Source organism: Equus quagga, chromosome 11, assembly GCF_021613505.1.
Source record: "Equus quagga isolate Etosha38 chromosome 11, UCLA_HA_Equagga_1.0, whole genome shotgun sequence".
Taxonomy (NCBI): domain Eukaryota; kingdom Metazoa; phylum Chordata; class Mammalia; order Perissodactyla; family Equidae; genus Equus; species Equus quagga.
The window spans coordinates 13,609,220-13,627,090 of record NC_060277.1 but is presented as its reverse complement, the minus strand read 5'-3'; the positions used below and the strand labels follow the sequence as shown (position 1 = coordinate 13,627,090).

The following is a 17,871-nucleotide window of genomic DNA, read 5'->3' as shown; positions in this document are numbered from 1 at the left end:
CTCTATTCTTAAAGATACAAGGGCAAGGATGGGGATGCTTTTTCAGCTCACTATAAATTGGCCAAATAACATCATGCTGGCATTAATTTCCATAACAACTGTCTCATGGAATGAAGAATGGAAAGGTTTTAGGGTGGCCTAATTGGGAAACAAAGTTACACTGGGCTAAAAGATCAAGGGTGGCAGTGGGAAACCAAATGCATTTTTTCTGAGATCTCTGACACATATTTTTGCTTCCTAAATGTTTACAGGATAACTGCAAATCATGTTTCTTCAAGCCAAGTTCTATCTCATCCAGTAATCTGTCAATGTACTAACTTTTCTAGTTTGCCCTTTTTGTTTTGTTTTTTAACATAGTTAACAGAAAAGGAAATATTATCAAGCCTAATCACCAAAAGCAATTTGATCAACCAAGAACATTCCTGAAATTCCAAGATCTCAAAGACACAAACTATGCTGAAGGTTGTCTTGTGAAATTCAGTTGTGGACTCCTGACAATCAGCAAGGAGCAGTTTCCACACTACCCCGGGTGCTCTCTCTCCCAGATACATACCCTCACAGCAAATTACACCTACACTCGAATATGTGGACCTACAAATACATGCCCAGGGTTGAGGTGCACACTGAGAGGTGTTGAGGCACTGTAGCTTTGTGCATCTTAGAGAGTGTGCATAAAGGAAAACAAAAGAAAGCAGAGGAAGCAGAAGGGAGAATGGTGTTTCTACCCCTTAATTTCAATCTGTTGTCTTTTTAGGATTGCAAGCATTTCTTAGGTTTCAAAATGTATATGCCATATTTCATGCTTACCGCCTGAAGAATTATTTCACAACCACTTTACTTCCTGTAAAGCTTACTAGAAATTGGAGGGGAAAAAAGAGTGAAAATGGCTATTTTTACAATTTTGTAAATCCTTTTCCTATCCTTCAGAATGTTTGGGCTAGAAACACACAAGTTATTTTGCTGTCCTTAAAGCTGCTCTCTCTTATTTGCCATTTTCTTTTCCTGCTCCATTTTTCCCCCTACTCTTGAGGCTGTGGACTGAGGAACCCCAAGGACCATTTTCCTCACTGGAAAGCACTTTGGCTCCCCAAAGGCCTCTGAATCATCCTAACCCTGAGGCAGTGCTGGAGCCACCATGGCAGGACATGAAACAGCAAATGGAGGCGCCTCCGTTCCCATTTCAAAGCCACTTTCATGAGACATTTTCCCATTAAATTACACAGGATACAACAGAAGGTTTTCTGTGATGGGAAACAAATTCACTTTACAACATCCCTTATAAGGTAATTCTGGAGGGTATTTCCTTCTCCAAAGGAATTCTACGCCCCACAAATTTAAACTATGTGCTTCTTTATCTTAAAGAGGTCAGCATCCTCATAAACGGTAGTAGAAGGAACACAGAACCCAAGGAAGTTTGGGGATCTTGACTCCTTTGTCAAACTAAGTATTTTCAAAAATTCTTCGGAAGGGCGAAATCAACCTGTTCTATGTATGCTTTCCATGCATCTCTGGAATGTATAAAGCACACTTCTGAGACATTGTTCTAATACAGTTGGAAAAAAAAAAAAAAAACAAAAAACTAAAACCGAGTGTCTTTGAGCAGTGGTTCTCAAACTTCACCATCACTTTTGCATAACTTGGAGGGTTTGTAAAAACACAAATTATTCGGCTTCCCTCGCAGAGTTTGCGATTCAGCAGGCCTGAGAATCTTCTTTTCTAACTAGACTTTCCAGGTAGTGCTGAGGCTGCTGGCTCAGGGACCACACTTTGAGATCCACTCTGCCTTCCGAAACTTCGGCTGACCTCGTCGAAATCAAGATACTTCAGGGTTCTCTGCATCACTGCTGCGGAGGAGCCCCATTCGTTCAGGGCCAGGTGGTATTTAGGGAAGATGATACACTTGGGGTTGGCCCCAAGCACATTCCTTTCCAAGCCAGTCCCTGACGCTAAGAAACAAAGGGCAGACAGACAGCTGCTGAAGGTCAGACGAACCCGGAGTTTGCTGTCGCACGTGACCGCTGGGTGTTTACACCCACCTCTGTCTTATGCCTCCTTCCTACCCAGGGGCCTGACGGTCCGAGTGCAACCGCAGGCCAGCCCCAGTCTCCCAGGCCCGTGGCTGCCGCCCGCGATGGCGCTGCTGGGCGCGCTCGTCTGCTGCCTGCTGGCCGCCTGGCACGGCTGCCCCGCCCTCGGGCTGCCCCTGGCTCCCGCGGGCGGCCCGAGACCCGCTCCGGCGGTGGGTGAGTCGCCCGCGACCCTTTCCCTCCCGGGAGCTGCCCGAGAGCGCCGGGCGGAGGCGCCCGCGCAGAGGCAGGCAAAGCGCGCGGGGACGCGGGGCGCCCCGACTCCGGCTGCTCCGCGCGGGGGGCGGGGACGGCGCGGGGACGCGAGCGCCAAGTCCCCGGCCGGGCCGCGAGGTCGGGGCTCCCCTGCAGGCAGTCCCCGCGCCGTGGGGGCGCTCCGCGGGGCGCAGCAGCCCGATTCCCGATTCAGTGGTTCACACTGTGTGTCTCCGAGTGCTTTACTCCTGGGAGAGGAAGGACAAGCTGCGTGTTTCTAGGAGAAAAGAAGCTGGGAGTGGGACGTCCCGCACTCCCAGGGACCCGAATCTGCTGAGAGTAACTCGGCTAGCGCCAGACTTGCCGCTTCCCCTCAGGGTGTAAGTTTCCGTGGGACTCAGAATCTATCTTCTGTCCTGCTCACTGAACTTGGTGGCCTTTTCTTCCTGCTTCCTCTGCGAGCATAGTCACAATCTCGGTGCTACCCCGCCCTTTAGCCTACGTTAGAACTCAAGGAGCCTTCGTTTCACTTTACCAGGATGCTACTGGGCTCCCTGCGGGCAGGACCAGTTTTTATTCTTTCTCAACATTTAATACAGTGACTGTTAAGAGTATGGTTCTCAAAGTGTGGTTTGGGGCTAGTGTCATCAGCATCACCTAAACTTGTTCGAAATATAGGTTTTCAGCCCCAGCCCAGACCTACGGAATCAAACTTGGAGAATTGGGGTCCAAGAAGCTGTTTTGACAAATCCTCCAGGTGATTCTGATAGATGCTAGAGTTTGAGAACCATTGGTCCAGAAGAGAGAAATGTTAGATGGGATTTTACTCTGCCCTCTGAGCTTTCAGTTTCAAAGACCAAGGTTCCCCCACGTCCCCGACTCTCTTTTAAAATAATTGCTCTTTATTTAGAGGGGGAAAAATTGGTGGAGGTCCATTTTGTGTTTTGTGCATTGCTGTCTCAAACTGGGGGCAGTGCTTGATGCTGAAACCTTCTCTCTGTCGCTCTTGCTCTCTCACACAACTTCGGAAATGCTCTGGGAAAAACGCCTCGTCTTTGTCTCAGAGCCAAGTCCTCGTGACTCAGCAGTCAGGCAGTTGAAAGGCAGAACTGTAAATCTGGTTTCCCAACTGATGGTCACAACAACAAATTGTCCCCAAATACTTACACTGGTGGTTTCTGCTTTTATTAAAGCTGAAGTTGCATTTCTTTCATCATGTGGCTGTTTAGGATTTTGAGATAAAATGTCCCAGGTTGCACGATACCAGCCAATGGCAAATTCACCTTTTAGTTTTAGGAATCTGATTGCTGAAGGCCTCAGTGACAAGTTTCTGGTGTCTAGTGAAGCCTGGCTTCACACCTCCCTGTTTTGGTAGGAAGCTCCAAGGTTGTGTCACCTAGGGAAGAGGAAGGGACGGGGTAATCCGGGTTCAAAAATCTGCTGAAGCGTTGACTCAACAGTTTCACATGGATATATTATTTTATGTGTTTTCTACTTGATGTGACCTTCCTTCTCCCCGTGACTGCCACCCCAAAGGGCTTGGACTTCCTTTACAACACCCATGACTGGCTTCTGATTACTTGCTTTGTGTGTGTGTGTGCGCGCGCGTGCAGATTCCCAGTCTCCGCTTCCTGTTCTGTCAAGTCCTAGTGGTCAGAGGACAACAATCCAGGGAGACTTCACCTGGGTGTGGCCACGACTCTTCAGATTTAGTAGGTCAGGACCTGCTAGAGCCTGTGGTGAGTGGTGATATTATAAACAAATAGACAAAAAAAATAAATAAACACCACCATATGTCCAAACATCTGAATTATGATTTACCGGGTTTGTTAAGATAAATTATAAGATTTTGGGGGGTATAATATTGAGCATTTATCTAGATATATTGACAGCACACAAACACACATTTGTGGAAATATTTTTAAAGATTATCTGCAGCACAGGAAAGTAATTGTGGGGTAGTGAAAAGAACTTTGAACTTCAAACCAGAGAATCTGGATTGAGGTGTGGGCTCTGTCCTAGACGTGGTCCATGGCCTTGGAGACACCTCTCCCCCCCGCCCCCCACCGCCGAGAGGCACACAGCATTTTGTATACAATTTCATTAGAGGCGGGAGGTGAGACCTCCAGAGGTTCATAATTTATGAATTCCAGGTTAAGAACCTGTCAGAGCTCGGTCCTTGTCTTCTATGTAAAGACATCTTTTGATGCATCTGAATAATTACCCCTCACTTACCTGTCGGCAGTGCAGTGTAGTGGAGAGAGCGGTAGGCTGTAAGTCTGGAGCGAGTGGTTTCAGCTCAGCTTTCATTACTGCGTTCCCGTGTTCTCTTGGGGAAATCCTGAAACCTGCCTGTGCATAATTAAAGAATGTTTGCTTTGGGCCCACTATAGGTCAGAAGCATTCTACGTGCTTGGGTACATAAATCGAGGTAGTAGATTACCTTAGAGGGAGTGTCTTTAATGTGTTTGCAGTTTGGGTTTACAAAAATTTAATATATTTACAGTCTCATTGTCCCTTAATTGTCACCGTATCTCATATAGGTGTTGTCAATATTTGTTTTACGTGAGGCAAGGGAGACGGAAGGCCATTTGAATGTGAGCACACCCAGAGAGGCCGTGTGTGCAGTGGTTAAGGACGGCATGAACTCTGGGGTCGCATTTCCTGAGTCCCTTTCTTGGCTCTGTTGAGTCTGACGTCTGTGACGTGGACTTAAGGTCCGAGTGCAGCAGCTCCTTGTCTGTCAAAGGGAAGTAATGATGAGTTAACAGCTGTAAAGCATAAAGAACAGTACTAAACATACATTGTATAGTAAACTTATAAATTCGAGAAGTTTTAACTCTTACTTGGAAATGAGGAAGTTCAATCTCAAATTCAAGCTTGGGGTTACAAAATAGTAACAGCACAATTAACATTGAGCTTACTAGATGCCGGGCACCTCCTAAGGGCTTTACTTCCACGAAGCCACTTAACCCTCATACAATGGGCACTAATATTATTCTGGTTTTGCAGATGAAACAAGCCGAACTCGCACAGCTAGATTAGCAAGTGGAGTTTGGATTGGAAGTCTGGCCATCTGACTCTGGAGTCCCTGCTCTTAAGCATAACACTCTGTGGTTCAGTGGGCAGTTTACTATGCCTTAACATTCTACAAATAATAAAATACATGTTTACATAAAAACGAGATGTAGTATATATTTCTACCCCAAGGAAGGGCAGTCTCCAGGATGATTCTGAGCCATTTGGCAACTCCACTTTATGTGCTGAATAGTTTGTTTAAGCTGGAAAGAAAAGTTGGAGTATTTTCTACATTATGGAATAAAATAAATTACTCTTGGCAAATGTTTTCAAAGAAGGACTGAATACCAAGTAATTGATCATAAAGACTATTTCATGTCTACTTTCTTCTGGATCTTTTGTCTACCACTTCTTAGCTGTGAACTGAAAGGTGTTATAAAATCATAACCACCACCCAAATCTAACTTACCTTTTCTACTATAGCAAATTAACTGTTTTCAATTTTTCACTTTATTATCCCGCTTTGGGTTTCATTCAGGTTTTGCTCACATATATACTTAGTTTTTATTAGCTTTCTATAGATAAAAGTTTGCATTCCACTTGTTTGATGCATGCTTCTGGTGTCGTTCATGCTGCTGTGTCACTTTCTGGTGTGTTTCTGATGTGGACTCGTCATAATCAGAGTGGACTCAAAATTCAAAATGCGAAAAAACCTCAATATTAACAGAATTTATTAACTGCATATGAGAAGGCAGCAAAATCATTTAAGATATATGTAAATTATATATAAGCAATGATGGTCTTTCAAAATAGGATTCAGATTTTGACTCTGTTGTTTATTAGCATGTATACAAGAGCAAATTTCCTAATTGATCCAGCATTAATTTCTCAACTCTAGAGAACAATGATTCCTACTTCAAGAGAGTGGTTTTGAGAAGGAAATGACATAATGTATTTAAATTGCTTGTCACAATGCCCGGCACCAAGTACACGTTTAATAAAGAGAGATGCTACTATGATTATTAGTTCTAGTATTTCTTTCAATGAAAGAATCTTTCTCAAGATGATTTACAAGCAGGGATGCTACCAAATGGGTTCTGGGCTTCTTCCTGAAAACCCAGTGGAAGCATCCTCTTTAACAAATGCTTCCCTTCGTATTATTAACATTTTATACAAGCGTATGGTAGAAGATGTTCCTCTATTAAATGGCTTTTAAGAACCTCTGGCAATTCCTATCTTTAGTATTGAAGATTTGTATTCTTTTTCCATTAATGTTGAGAGGTAAGGTTTTATAAGAAATCAGGAGTAAGATTTAGTTTCTGGTTCTGCAATCTATTCATTGTGCAACCCCACCAAACCACATCATATTTCTACATCAATTTCTCTACAAGAAGAATATAAATAAATTTTAAAACCTTAAATTTTGCAAGGAGGGAGACATGCTATTATTCACGTCCCGGAAGGATGTCTCCATATATTTCATTGTGCAACTTATGTTTGTTATACAGTCTTTGTTGGGTAGTCATGATATCATTGAGCTCATCAATTCCGTTTACTATATTACAGTAATTTACATCAGACACATATACACATGTATAGTATTTACATCAGACGCATGTAAATAGTAAGTTCTTCCTGCTGTCTTCGGAATCCTTGTCTTCTCACAGGGAAGGGCTGTATTTAACTTCAGGGCATATGAATATTTAACTTACTAGGGCTTTCCTCCATCACAGGCAGGAGCAGGTGCCTCCAGTCAGTGTAAATACTTGTATGGGAATTCCAAAAGAGAAGTAGATTGAACACCATTTCTTTTCTGATCAACAGGACAGTTTTGGCATGTGACTGACTTACACTTAGACCCTACTTACCACATCACAGATGACCACACGAAAGTGTGCGCTTCCTCCAAAGGCGCAAATGCCTCCAATCCTGGCCCTTTTGGAGATGTTCTGTGTGATTCCCCATATCACCTCATCTTGTCAGCATTTGATTTTATTAAAAATTCAGGACAAGAAGCATCTTTCATGATATGGACAGGGTAAGTGGTTGTGTAAATACCATTAGTTATTCAGTATTTATCTACAGTGTCCTAAGCTTCATGAGAATACTGAATTCCATGAGAAGATTAATTATGTTTTAAGAATTATTTGGGTTTAAAAAATACTAGGTCGAATTAATCAACATTATCAGATATAATAAAAAATTTTAGAAGTCCTGGTATTGATATATTTTCTTTTTAGAATACAGGTTTTAGAGATATGTCGATGTTAACTAAGAAATGAATCCACAAACAGTACATCTGTATCAGTGTCTTGAGATGTTTATTAGTGTGATACTAGGCCTTGATTAAATAATCGAAAACAAAAGGCAACAGTGGGAGTTAACCTGTGATAGCAATTTTGTAAATGTCATCTTCTGGTGGTATAATTGACTAATTCCATCCATCATGACTGAGAAAGAGGCCTGTATTTCCTGTACCTGCAATCATGACCATGGCACTACTTTAATTAATTTACACATTGTAACTCATTTAATCTTAACAATAGATATTAGTAGTAGTAGTAGTAGTATTCTCATTTCACAGGTGAGGAAATGGAGGCATGAGAATCTAACCAGTTTGCCCAAGTGCACACAGCTAGGAAGTCTCAAACCTAGGATTTAAATCCAGGCACTTCAGCTCTGGAATTTATGCTTTCAATTACTAAAATTTTTCGCCTCTCATGAATCTTCTGTCAGGCAGTGAAACAGGCTGAGATGTTCAGTTTATCATCTGTATTACACGTTTTCTTTTTTACGGGATACTCTGTGGGAGAAAGGTAAATGAGATTTTATCAACTCTAATTTTTACTATCATCTGTTGTTTTATGGTGGAAGTCTGCAATGATAGTACAGCAAGGCATCACACATAAGTCTAGTGATTTTTTCCTACAAACTGACTTTGTTCCCCACGATTCTGTCTCCCTTCCAGGGATAGCCCACCTCATGTTCCTGTGCATGAACTCTCAACAGACACAGTCATAAATGTGATTGCTAATATGACAACCACCATGCAGAGTCTCTTTCCAAATCTTCAGGTTTTCCCTGCACTGGGTAATCATGACTATTGGCCACAGGTAAGTTTGACCTCTACTCCCAGAAGTGCTTAAAGGAATTTTCCCATCAGTAGAGTCAAAATTATGACAATAGCTAGCAGATGGTAGGGCGTGGGAGTGGGGCTTATTGAGATAGAGTGTGTTCTTAGTGCTAATCATCGAGAAAGACAAAACAAGTACTTTGGGGACCTTTAAGTAACTCTTAAGAATTCATAAAATTTATATCCATAGCGAGTTTTCAGAAGAAAATTACCTAGTTTGTGGATTATTAATTCTTGTTTTTCTATATAATCTTCCTCAATTTCTCCTTCCTTTTGAATAATTTTGTTATTCATTTGCATTTCCAGTATAAGGTTAGCACAAAGATTAATGCTGACAAGTATTTACATTTTTCAGAATTTCTGTTAGATATACAAAGCTCTCCACGTGATGCTCTAAGCTAGATTGTGATTAAAACCAAAAACATAGCTAATTATTCTAAGAACCAAAGAGGGAAGTCCCTGTTCAAGTCCAGTTTATCTAATTAAGATGAGATTCAAGGCAGAGACTGTGTGCAGAATATTTCATGCCTGGTACAGCCCAGACTTCAGCCTATCAGGGCAGCCATTGTTAAGCAGCCTGTGCATAATAGCTGGAGACCAGCCCTGGTTACAGGGTCCTGTTATAGTAGTGTAGAATCTTAGATTTGTACAGATTCAAGAGATCTCAGAGATTGTTGTTTAGTCCAGGGCTTGGCAAACTATAGCCTGTGGTCCAAATTTGGCCTGCCACTTGTTTTTGTAAATAAAGCTTTATTGGAACACCGTCATGACTATTCTTTTTGTATTGCCTGTGGCTGCTTTTGCACTGTAACAGCAGAATAGAATAGTTGTGACAGAGACCATATGGCTTTTAAGCCTAAAAGATTTATTATTTGACCCTTTATAGAAAAAATGTGTTAACCCCTGGTTTAGATCAACTCTTTATTTTATAGACGAGAAAACTGAGGCCCAGAAATGTTAAGTTGCTGGTTCTAGTGCTCATAATCACTTAGTGGCAGAGCTCACGTCCTGGATCTTTTGTGTTCAAGTAGACCAACACACTTCACACCTCCTTTGCTCTTGCCAGACTAATATACTCAATATTTCCTGAGCAAGATATTTACTTTCATGGCTCTCTTTGTCTACATTTTTCTTTTTGCTTTGAATTTATTTGTTAAGCTAACCTGAAGTCAAAATACATGATTTTGAAAAGTTCTACTCTAGGATGAGCTCAAGTTTCAAGTGACCTCTAGTCTGGGGATGAACATTATGTGAGTCTTTGTAAGTTGGGCTCTCAACCAGTGGTCAACTTTTGTTTCTGTTGAGATGTTAGACCACACAGTGCAGAGGCTTGGAGACAAACAATGTCTAGGAGCTGGAGGTTACACACACTGTTTTTATGTGCTTTAGGTGACAGGCAGACTGGTTTGGTGGAAAACGTGTGGCATTTAGAGTCATATCCACTAGAATTTAAAACCCTATTCTGCCCTGATTCTAATAGCTTGACCAACTTGGATAATTCACCTGGGGTGCTTGATCCATAGGTCACTTATTAAAACCTACCTTGCAAAGTTTTTGTAAGAATTAGTGATACTACATGAAAAGGGATAGCTTCTCACCTGGCACATAATGAGCCCTCACTGAGCGGAGTGGTGGTTATTATTGCATTAAGCAGTGACGTGGGATCCATTTTTCCTAACTCCTTTGAGTTATTTCATTTCACTTTTATCTCTGTCTTCTTTTTGTGAAGTCAAATCTTATAATAATTCAAAGACATGGATACTATCTAATCTAAAATTTCCTTTTATAAGCAGAGCTGGGGTGAATTGGGCAGGCTGTATACCTTAAACAGTCAATTTTTTCTCTTTCTAGCTTATTACTTGATATCCGAACACCTTTTTCCTATTGTTCTACTGCTATCTGTCCACTCCAGTTTCAGGAATGTCAAATGTAACGTGAAAGCCACACACCAAATTCTCCTAGAGGCTGGTATCTGAGGTTGAAATCTGGTCAGCGTTAGTGACACATAAGTTTGATAAGTGTTATTTCTCTATTAAAACCCATAAAAATGTACCTAAATTTAGCTACATAAACACACATGTATAGCTGCATGTCCCCATCCATTACATCAGAAGTAGATATTAGTGTGGCAGACCAGGAATTCCTTCCAGTTGCCACCCAAGGAAGCTGTTTGGTCCAGGGTCCTCATGTCCTCCTCCACTGGCAAGGCTGCTGCCACCAAACTTATGGGTGGGTCACTTCCCATTATACCTCATTTCTTGGCAGTGGAAAGACCTGTAATTTATACCCAGTTCTGGTAAGACTTTAGGTTTTTTGATGATGATGATGATGATGATATTGATGATGATTACAATTTTTAACCAGAATTTAGGTTGGCCTAAGCTGTTGTGTAATTTTCAGACAGATGACTATGATCTCTGACACAAACTGAAAATATACTTTGGATAATTAGTTCCAGTTTAAACAAGTCATTTGATTACTTGCCCTGAATGTATTTATACTTTTATCATATATTAGGCATATGTATTAGGAACTAGCGTGACTTTCATCTTGAAAAATAACCAAGCATTTTAATTAACGCTTCCAGGGAAACTCCTTTAAGATCTCTATCACCAATATACAGGAGGAAACGAGGAGAGTGAAGGAAATGGATTCAGTTCTTACATATAATTTTTTAAAACAAAAAATAGAAATAATTACTCAATTTCACAAATGATTTCTTGGATTTTTATTCAGTATATCTACTTTCTAAAGTTTTGCTCTTTTATCTTCCCTAGCATATGTCATCATAGTTTATTATAATATGATATACTAGGATGATAAAAAGATAATTTATGGTAAAAATAATGTTTTATATATCTAATATATTAAAAAATGGAAACAAGGTGATATAATTTAGGCTGACATAAAGAGACTTCTTCATATCAAAAGCATGTGGTTGTCAATCTTCATTCAAGAAATCAAGAAGCTTTATACTAGTGTTAACATTTCAGAGGACTTGGTTTAATTCCAAAATCATGAAATTTTCTCCATTCCGTGGACATGCTACACTGGGCCCTGGATGTTCAGGCTCAAACTGCCTTCAGTGTCTCTTTAATGAGCACATTCCATATCCATCCTAGACCCCGGCCACACTGAAACAAGTGCTTTTCTCTGTATATGACACTGTGCTGGTGTCTGGGCCATTGTTTTTGCATTGTTGCTCTTTCTTGTCAAGTTGATGAAATCATTATTCAATGTCTGGTTCAAGTGCTGTCTTTGCTCTCTCCGCTGACTCATTGGGCCAGACTCAATTGTTCTTGCTTCTGCACTCCCAGAACCTCTGTGGTAGCACCTAGTACTTTGGCTTATAGGGGATTGATTACATTTTGTCCTCCGCCTCCCCAAGTTATAAATTCCTTGAAGATTGAGTCTATCTAGTATTCCTCCTTGCATCTTCAGATACTTAACGTAGTAGTAAGCACTCAAGTAATGTTTAACTTAATTAATCCATGTATCTTTAGAGTTTCAATGGTGGATTATATTGTTTGTGGCCAGGATCAACTACCTATAGTCACCAGCAAGGTGTACGATGCAGTAGCAAACCTCTGGAAGCCATGGCTGGATGAAGAAGCTATTCACACTTTAAGGAAAGGTAAGTGAAAGTTTTTCTCATCCCTATTTTGTGACTGTCCTTATTCATGTTGTTTAGACTTAGATCTTTACTGTTTACTTGAGTGTGCCAATTCCAGACAGCCACTCTACCTGGTTTTTCTGGAGACCATAAGTCACATTTGAAAACTAAGGAGAGGCATGGATGGTGAATGGGTCCGGAGCAAGGAGAGCTGGGCCAAGATCCCAGTGGCCAGCTCTGAAAGGACCATTGCAGCAGACCCTTTGCTGAACATTCTGACACTACTGGTTCAGAGGTGTGAGTGGAGTTATGCCTTTAAGCCTTGTCTTTATTGAGATTGTGGCAGCTCTGGTTTATCCGCCGTTTCTTCCTCAGTAGTCTCTGGCAAGATCTATATGTATTCCTATTCTGTGGACTTTATGTTTCATCATATCTGTCATCTTAACTCCCCAAATATGCAAAAGTAGGAGTTGACATATTAGTCTTTCTTTTACAAAATTTGGTACCTCGTTATGCCTAGTGCCAAAACATTTAATTATCTTTTCATCTGAATTTTGGATACAATTGTTGTTACCTCAATATGTGGAAGTGCCAGCATTGTACCTGGCACACAGTAGGTTTTCAATAAGTGTTTGTTAAATCTGATTCTCATCTAATGACAGCTTATGTATGGGCAAACTAAACAATGAGAAATGTGTCAACTTCCTGACGGGCTTGTAAGCCTTAATTAAGACTTTACTTTCAAGTGCCCGCATATCTGTGTGTGTGTTTTTCTAGAATGTGTTTTAAATTTGTTTTTATAGGTGGCTTTTATTCACAGAAGGTTTCAACTAATCTGAACCTTAGGATCATCAGTCTAAACACAAACTTGTACTATGGCCCAAATATCGTGACCTTGAATAAGACCGACCCAGCAAATCAGTTCGAATGGCTAGAAAACACACTGAACATCTCTCAGCAAAATAAGGAGAAGGTAGATCCCATAGACCAAAATCATCAGGGGATAAACAGAGGGCGAAATCTGTGTATTTATTAAATATGAGGAGGGTCAGTTATTAATAAATGTATTAAAATTTGAAGATGTCACATGAAATACCTTATGATTTATCTCTGTTTTTGTTATTTTATTTTGCTTTTAATGCTTTGAGGATTGATTGGTGTCTGTTGATAGAAAAAAATTCTGACCACGGTCACAGGTGCTTATATCCTCAACAGTGTAGTTTAAATGAGTCAAGTACAAATATAGTGGTATTAATAGTTTCGTAATTCCATCGTTTTTTGACGATAAATAGGACAGATGGTATATTGGCTTTCTAAATTTTAATTAATGTACTTTCGATCTTGGGTATCTAAATGTCATTTGTTCATGATAAATGTGCACAAAGATTCTCATCAGTCCTCCTTGTGTTTCCTTCTCCAGGTGTACATCATTGCGCATATTCCAGTGGGGTATCTGCCCTATACGGTGGGCACCACGGCAATGAGAGAATATTATAATGAGAAATTGATAGATATTTTTAGAAAATACAGCAATGTCATTGCAGGACAATTTTATGGACACACACACAGAGATAGCATCATGGTTCTTTCAGATAAAAAAGGTAATCTGATGTTGTGTTTGCATTTCCTCAATCCAAGACTTTGCTAGAGCAAAGCATATCCAATAATACCCAGTGATTTTTACTGATCTGGTAAATTAAAAGTTTCATTAAATCAACCTGCCAGCACCAGCTTTTTCTGAATTACCTCCTGTGATTGTATGGCAAGTGTGCAAAGCATATTTAGGCCTGCAGTTGAGTTTCTTCCTGTTAGCTCCACAGGACCACCATCATTTGATTGCTGTCAACACAAAAGCCTCTGAAATTTGCTTTTAGATCCTCAAGTTTAAGGGAATATTACTGTTTGTTGTTTACCTGCTAGACTCAAGTTTCTTTTTTTTTTGAGGAAGATTAGCCCTGAGCTAACATCTGCTGCCAATCCTCCTCTTTTTGCTGAGGAAGACTGGCCCTGAGCTAACATCCGTGCCCATCTTCCTCTACTTTACCTGTGGGATGCCTACCACAGCATGGCTTGCCAAGCGGTGCCATGTCCTCACCTGGGATCCTAACCCACAAACCCCGGGCCACCGAAGCGGAACATGTGCACTTAACCACTGCGATGCCCTGCTGGCCCCTCAAGTTTCTTTTGATATGACTTGTTTCAGTCTTCAGAATTTAAAGAGCAAAGCACAATTTATCATTGGTTTAAAATAAAATGTATTAAGCTCTTACTTTAAGTGCTTATTGATATTGTCACCTATTCAGCATTAAAAGAAAAAAATAGAAGAAGCTCTAGCATCAAATAAAACAGTCATTATCTATTTTTAAAGACTGTGTCTACATGAGAGCAGAAAACAGAGTTAACAAAATAAGACTTTTGATTTCATAGTAGTCAGTCAGGAGAAAAATCAATATGTATTTTTTTCAGCAATTGGGGCACATTTTTGCAATGCTTCACCTCTTTCATCTAGAATGAGTGGGCTTGATAAAAATGACCATTATTCAGCATTTGATAGCTTTTTTACTCAGAAAGAAATTTAGTCCTATAATAGATATGGATAAAATATGGCGACACTTTAACCAAATTCTTATTATGTAGTTATTGAAATATTGTTTTCGGTAGAGGTACAGAACAAACTTGTTTTGTACTTTGGTGTGTGTGTATTTGTAATAACTTGAATTGTTTTATTATTAAAAATTTAAAATATATATAAGAGCAGAGATAATGATAAAACAAATCCCTATGTACCATCATTTATATTCAACATCTACCGAGATTTTGCCACATTTGCTTTTTCTATTCATTTTTTATTCTTTTCTTTTCTGAAGTATTTGAAAGTGAATCTCAAGCATCAGATGTATTTCAGTCCTACATGCTTCTGTATGCACTGCTAAAATATAAATTTACATGATTACAATACCACTAACTTACCTAACAAAATTAACCATAATTCTTTGGTATAATCTAATACCAATCCATAATAAAAATTCCCCTATTTTCAAGTTTCATGTTTTGAGTCCGAATCCATCAAGGATCACCTGTAACTTGCCTGTTATGTTTGTTAATCTCTTATTTTTGGACTTATTCACATTTGTAATATAGTTAAACTCTATTTTTAAAAAGTGGATGTTTATGTTTATATGTTTTGTCCAGGAAGTCCAATAAATTCTTTGTTTGTGGCTCCTGCTGTTACCCCAGTGAAGAATGTTTTACAAAAACAGACCAACAATCCTGGTATCAGACTATTTCAGTATGACCCTCATGATTATAAGTTATCGGTAAGTTAGCACAGATTTAGAATTGACCCTATATTAATGCATGTCTTTGTAGTTTTCATTGTTTAGTTGGACATTTTCAGCGCAGCTCTGTGGCTTGTCATTTATGTTGAACTCTCACCATGTCTTTCTTCTTTTTATATTTGGAATGTCAGCACTTTCTAAGTGTGGGCTTATGAAGTCAGTGTTTGGGAGGCCATTCCTGTCCTTCTAAGGACTTCATATTTATTTAGATGAGGGTTCCATTGGGAAGTGCCTTATTTGTGGACTTGCATACATATTGAAATTTTTCCCTAAGCTGTGTTTGTTATTAACCGCTCTTCTCCAGAACACAGCTGTGAAGGAGGGTGTGGGCCCTGAAACCATACGCTCTCATGAGCTGTATTACCTGACTTCTCTGTCCTAGGCTACTGCTCTGTAAGACAGCGATTAAAATATTGCTGACCTCACTTCATTGCTGTGAGGTTTATGTGAACAAATACACGTAAAGCACTTAGAAGAATGCTTGGCTCATAGTAAGCGCTCTATAAATGTTGGCAAAAAAAGTTTTGTAAAGAAAATACATTAAGTTGGACATTTACCTTTGAGACCACAATGCTCTGCAGCTTGTACGTGACTCTGTGCTTTGGATCAAGTTAGCATCGAAAGGCTGGGCATTTAGCTTATGGGTACTGCCCCTTTCAACAAAAATAATTTGAAAAAGAATTTCTCAGTTAAGGTCTCTACTTATGTAACTGCAAGTTTTTCCTAGGTAAATTTAGTAGGAGTTAACTCTGTTATTCCCTAGAGCATGTTTTTACAAAGGAAGTAGGGCAGGGGAAATCTGATTTAATCCGTAAGTATTAGATTAAATGAGGAAATAAAATCATTAACTATGAACTAGTCCAACAGAATTCTTTTACAACTATTAGTTGACTATTTTGGGATCTGAACCTCACATACACACATGTATATATATGTATATGTATGTGTGTATGTATGTATATGTACTGACATGGAAAGATGTCCCTTTATAGCACTAAATAATTTTTAAAAATGCAAAACAGTTTGTATAGCAAGACTTCATTTTTTGAAAAAGCCAAAAAGATAGTAAGTATATATATATGTATATATATAGTCTAAATATTTGTATTTGTTTTGTGCATAAAATCTAAAACAATACACGTACACTGAAGTGCTGGTAAATGTTTAACTGATTCACTGGGGGAAAAAGTGCTTTGATTTGTAATGTTTGCTACTTTCCATGATATAAATACTCCCATCATGGCCAATTTCAAGCTGCCAAAGTGATATCAACCAACTTGCAAGATTCCTGAAAATTTGACAGTCTGTTCTTGTGAGCTGGTGCAGGCCACCTCCAGCACACCACTGATTTATACACGACTGTTAGCAGTGGTTACTTCTGAGGTGTGTTAATCGAAAGCTTTTCATTTTGTACATGTCTCTGTATAGTTTAGATTATTTTCTATTCTGTTCTTTCGGTATTTTTAAAATGAAAAAAATAATATAGATTTTCTATCGGAACTCTTTTCTCTAAAACCAGTTCTCACTTTTTTTTTAATGACTACAACTTTAAATTAAGATTGTCATATAAATCCTAATAAAGACTCTCTTGCTGTGCAGTACTTTATACGCCAAAAAATAAACCAGATTTTATTACTATTTTTAACTATAGGATATGTTGCAGTATTATTTGAACCTGACAGATGCTAATCTAAAGGGAGAATCCAACTGGAAGCTGGAATATATCCTGACCCAGACCTATGATGTTGAAGATTTGCAGCCGAAAAGTTTGTATGGATTAGCTAAACAATTTGCAGTTCTAGACAGTAAGCAGTTTATAAAATACTACAATTACTTCTTTGTGAGTTATGACAGCGGTGTAATTTGCGATGGGAAATGTAAGTCCTCTCAAATTTGTGCAATTATGAATCTTGATCATGTTTCCTATGTAGATTGCCTCAAACAATATTATATAAAGCAGAATCTGTAGTATTTCACAGTTTGTATTCAGAGAAAATGTCACATTGCTCTGTTTCTGAGATCAGTTTATGGGAATTGTTACATAAATCTTGTGAGTTACTGATTGGGCAAGCAGAATTCTTACTGTCTTTGCTTTCTTTTTTATGATACCCAAATGTATATATTTTTAACATTCAAAATTTTTATTGTATTGACTATATTTAAACTGCCAATTACTAGAGTGATGTTTGGATGTAAATATCCTATCTTCCAGTTTTTATAATTATGTCTAATATATACTCTTGTTGAAATTGTCATTTATACAATAAAACAAATGATTCTTCCCTAAGCATGATGAGTTATTCTTTTATTTTTCTGCTGAGGAAGATTCACCCTGAGCTAACATCTGTTGTCAATCTTCCTCTTTTTGCATCAGGAAGATTTGCCCTGAGCTAACATCCTTGCCAGTCTTCCTCTATTTTGTTTGTGGGACACCACCACAGCATGGCAGCTGATGTGTGGTGTAGTTCCATGCTGGGGAACCGAACC

The 17,871-nt window shown here is 39.3% G+C and overlaps 1 protein-coding gene across 1 annotated transcript; it reads left to right on the top strand.

Annotated features, from left to right (window-relative positions):
- Positions 1 to 1,876: 1,876 nt before the first annotated feature.
- On the top strand, positions 1,877 to 17,671 carry SMPDL3A (sphingomyelin phosphodiesterase acid like 3A). Its single transcript, XM_046677059.1, has 8 exons — positions 1,877 to 2,243; positions 7,125 to 7,338; positions 8,269 to 8,413; positions 11,971 to 12,067; positions 12,850 to 13,019; positions 13,467 to 13,647; positions 15,239 to 15,363; positions 17,036 to 17,671. The coding sequence occupies exons 1-8, from the start codon at positions 1,892 to 1,894 to the stop codon at positions 17,351 to 17,353; spliced, it is 1,602 nt and encodes a 533-aa protein (XP_046533015.1). The 5' UTR covers positions 1,877 to 1,891; the 3' UTR covers positions 17,354 to 17,671.
- The last annotated feature ends 200 nt before the right edge of the window (positions 17,672 to 17,871 follow it).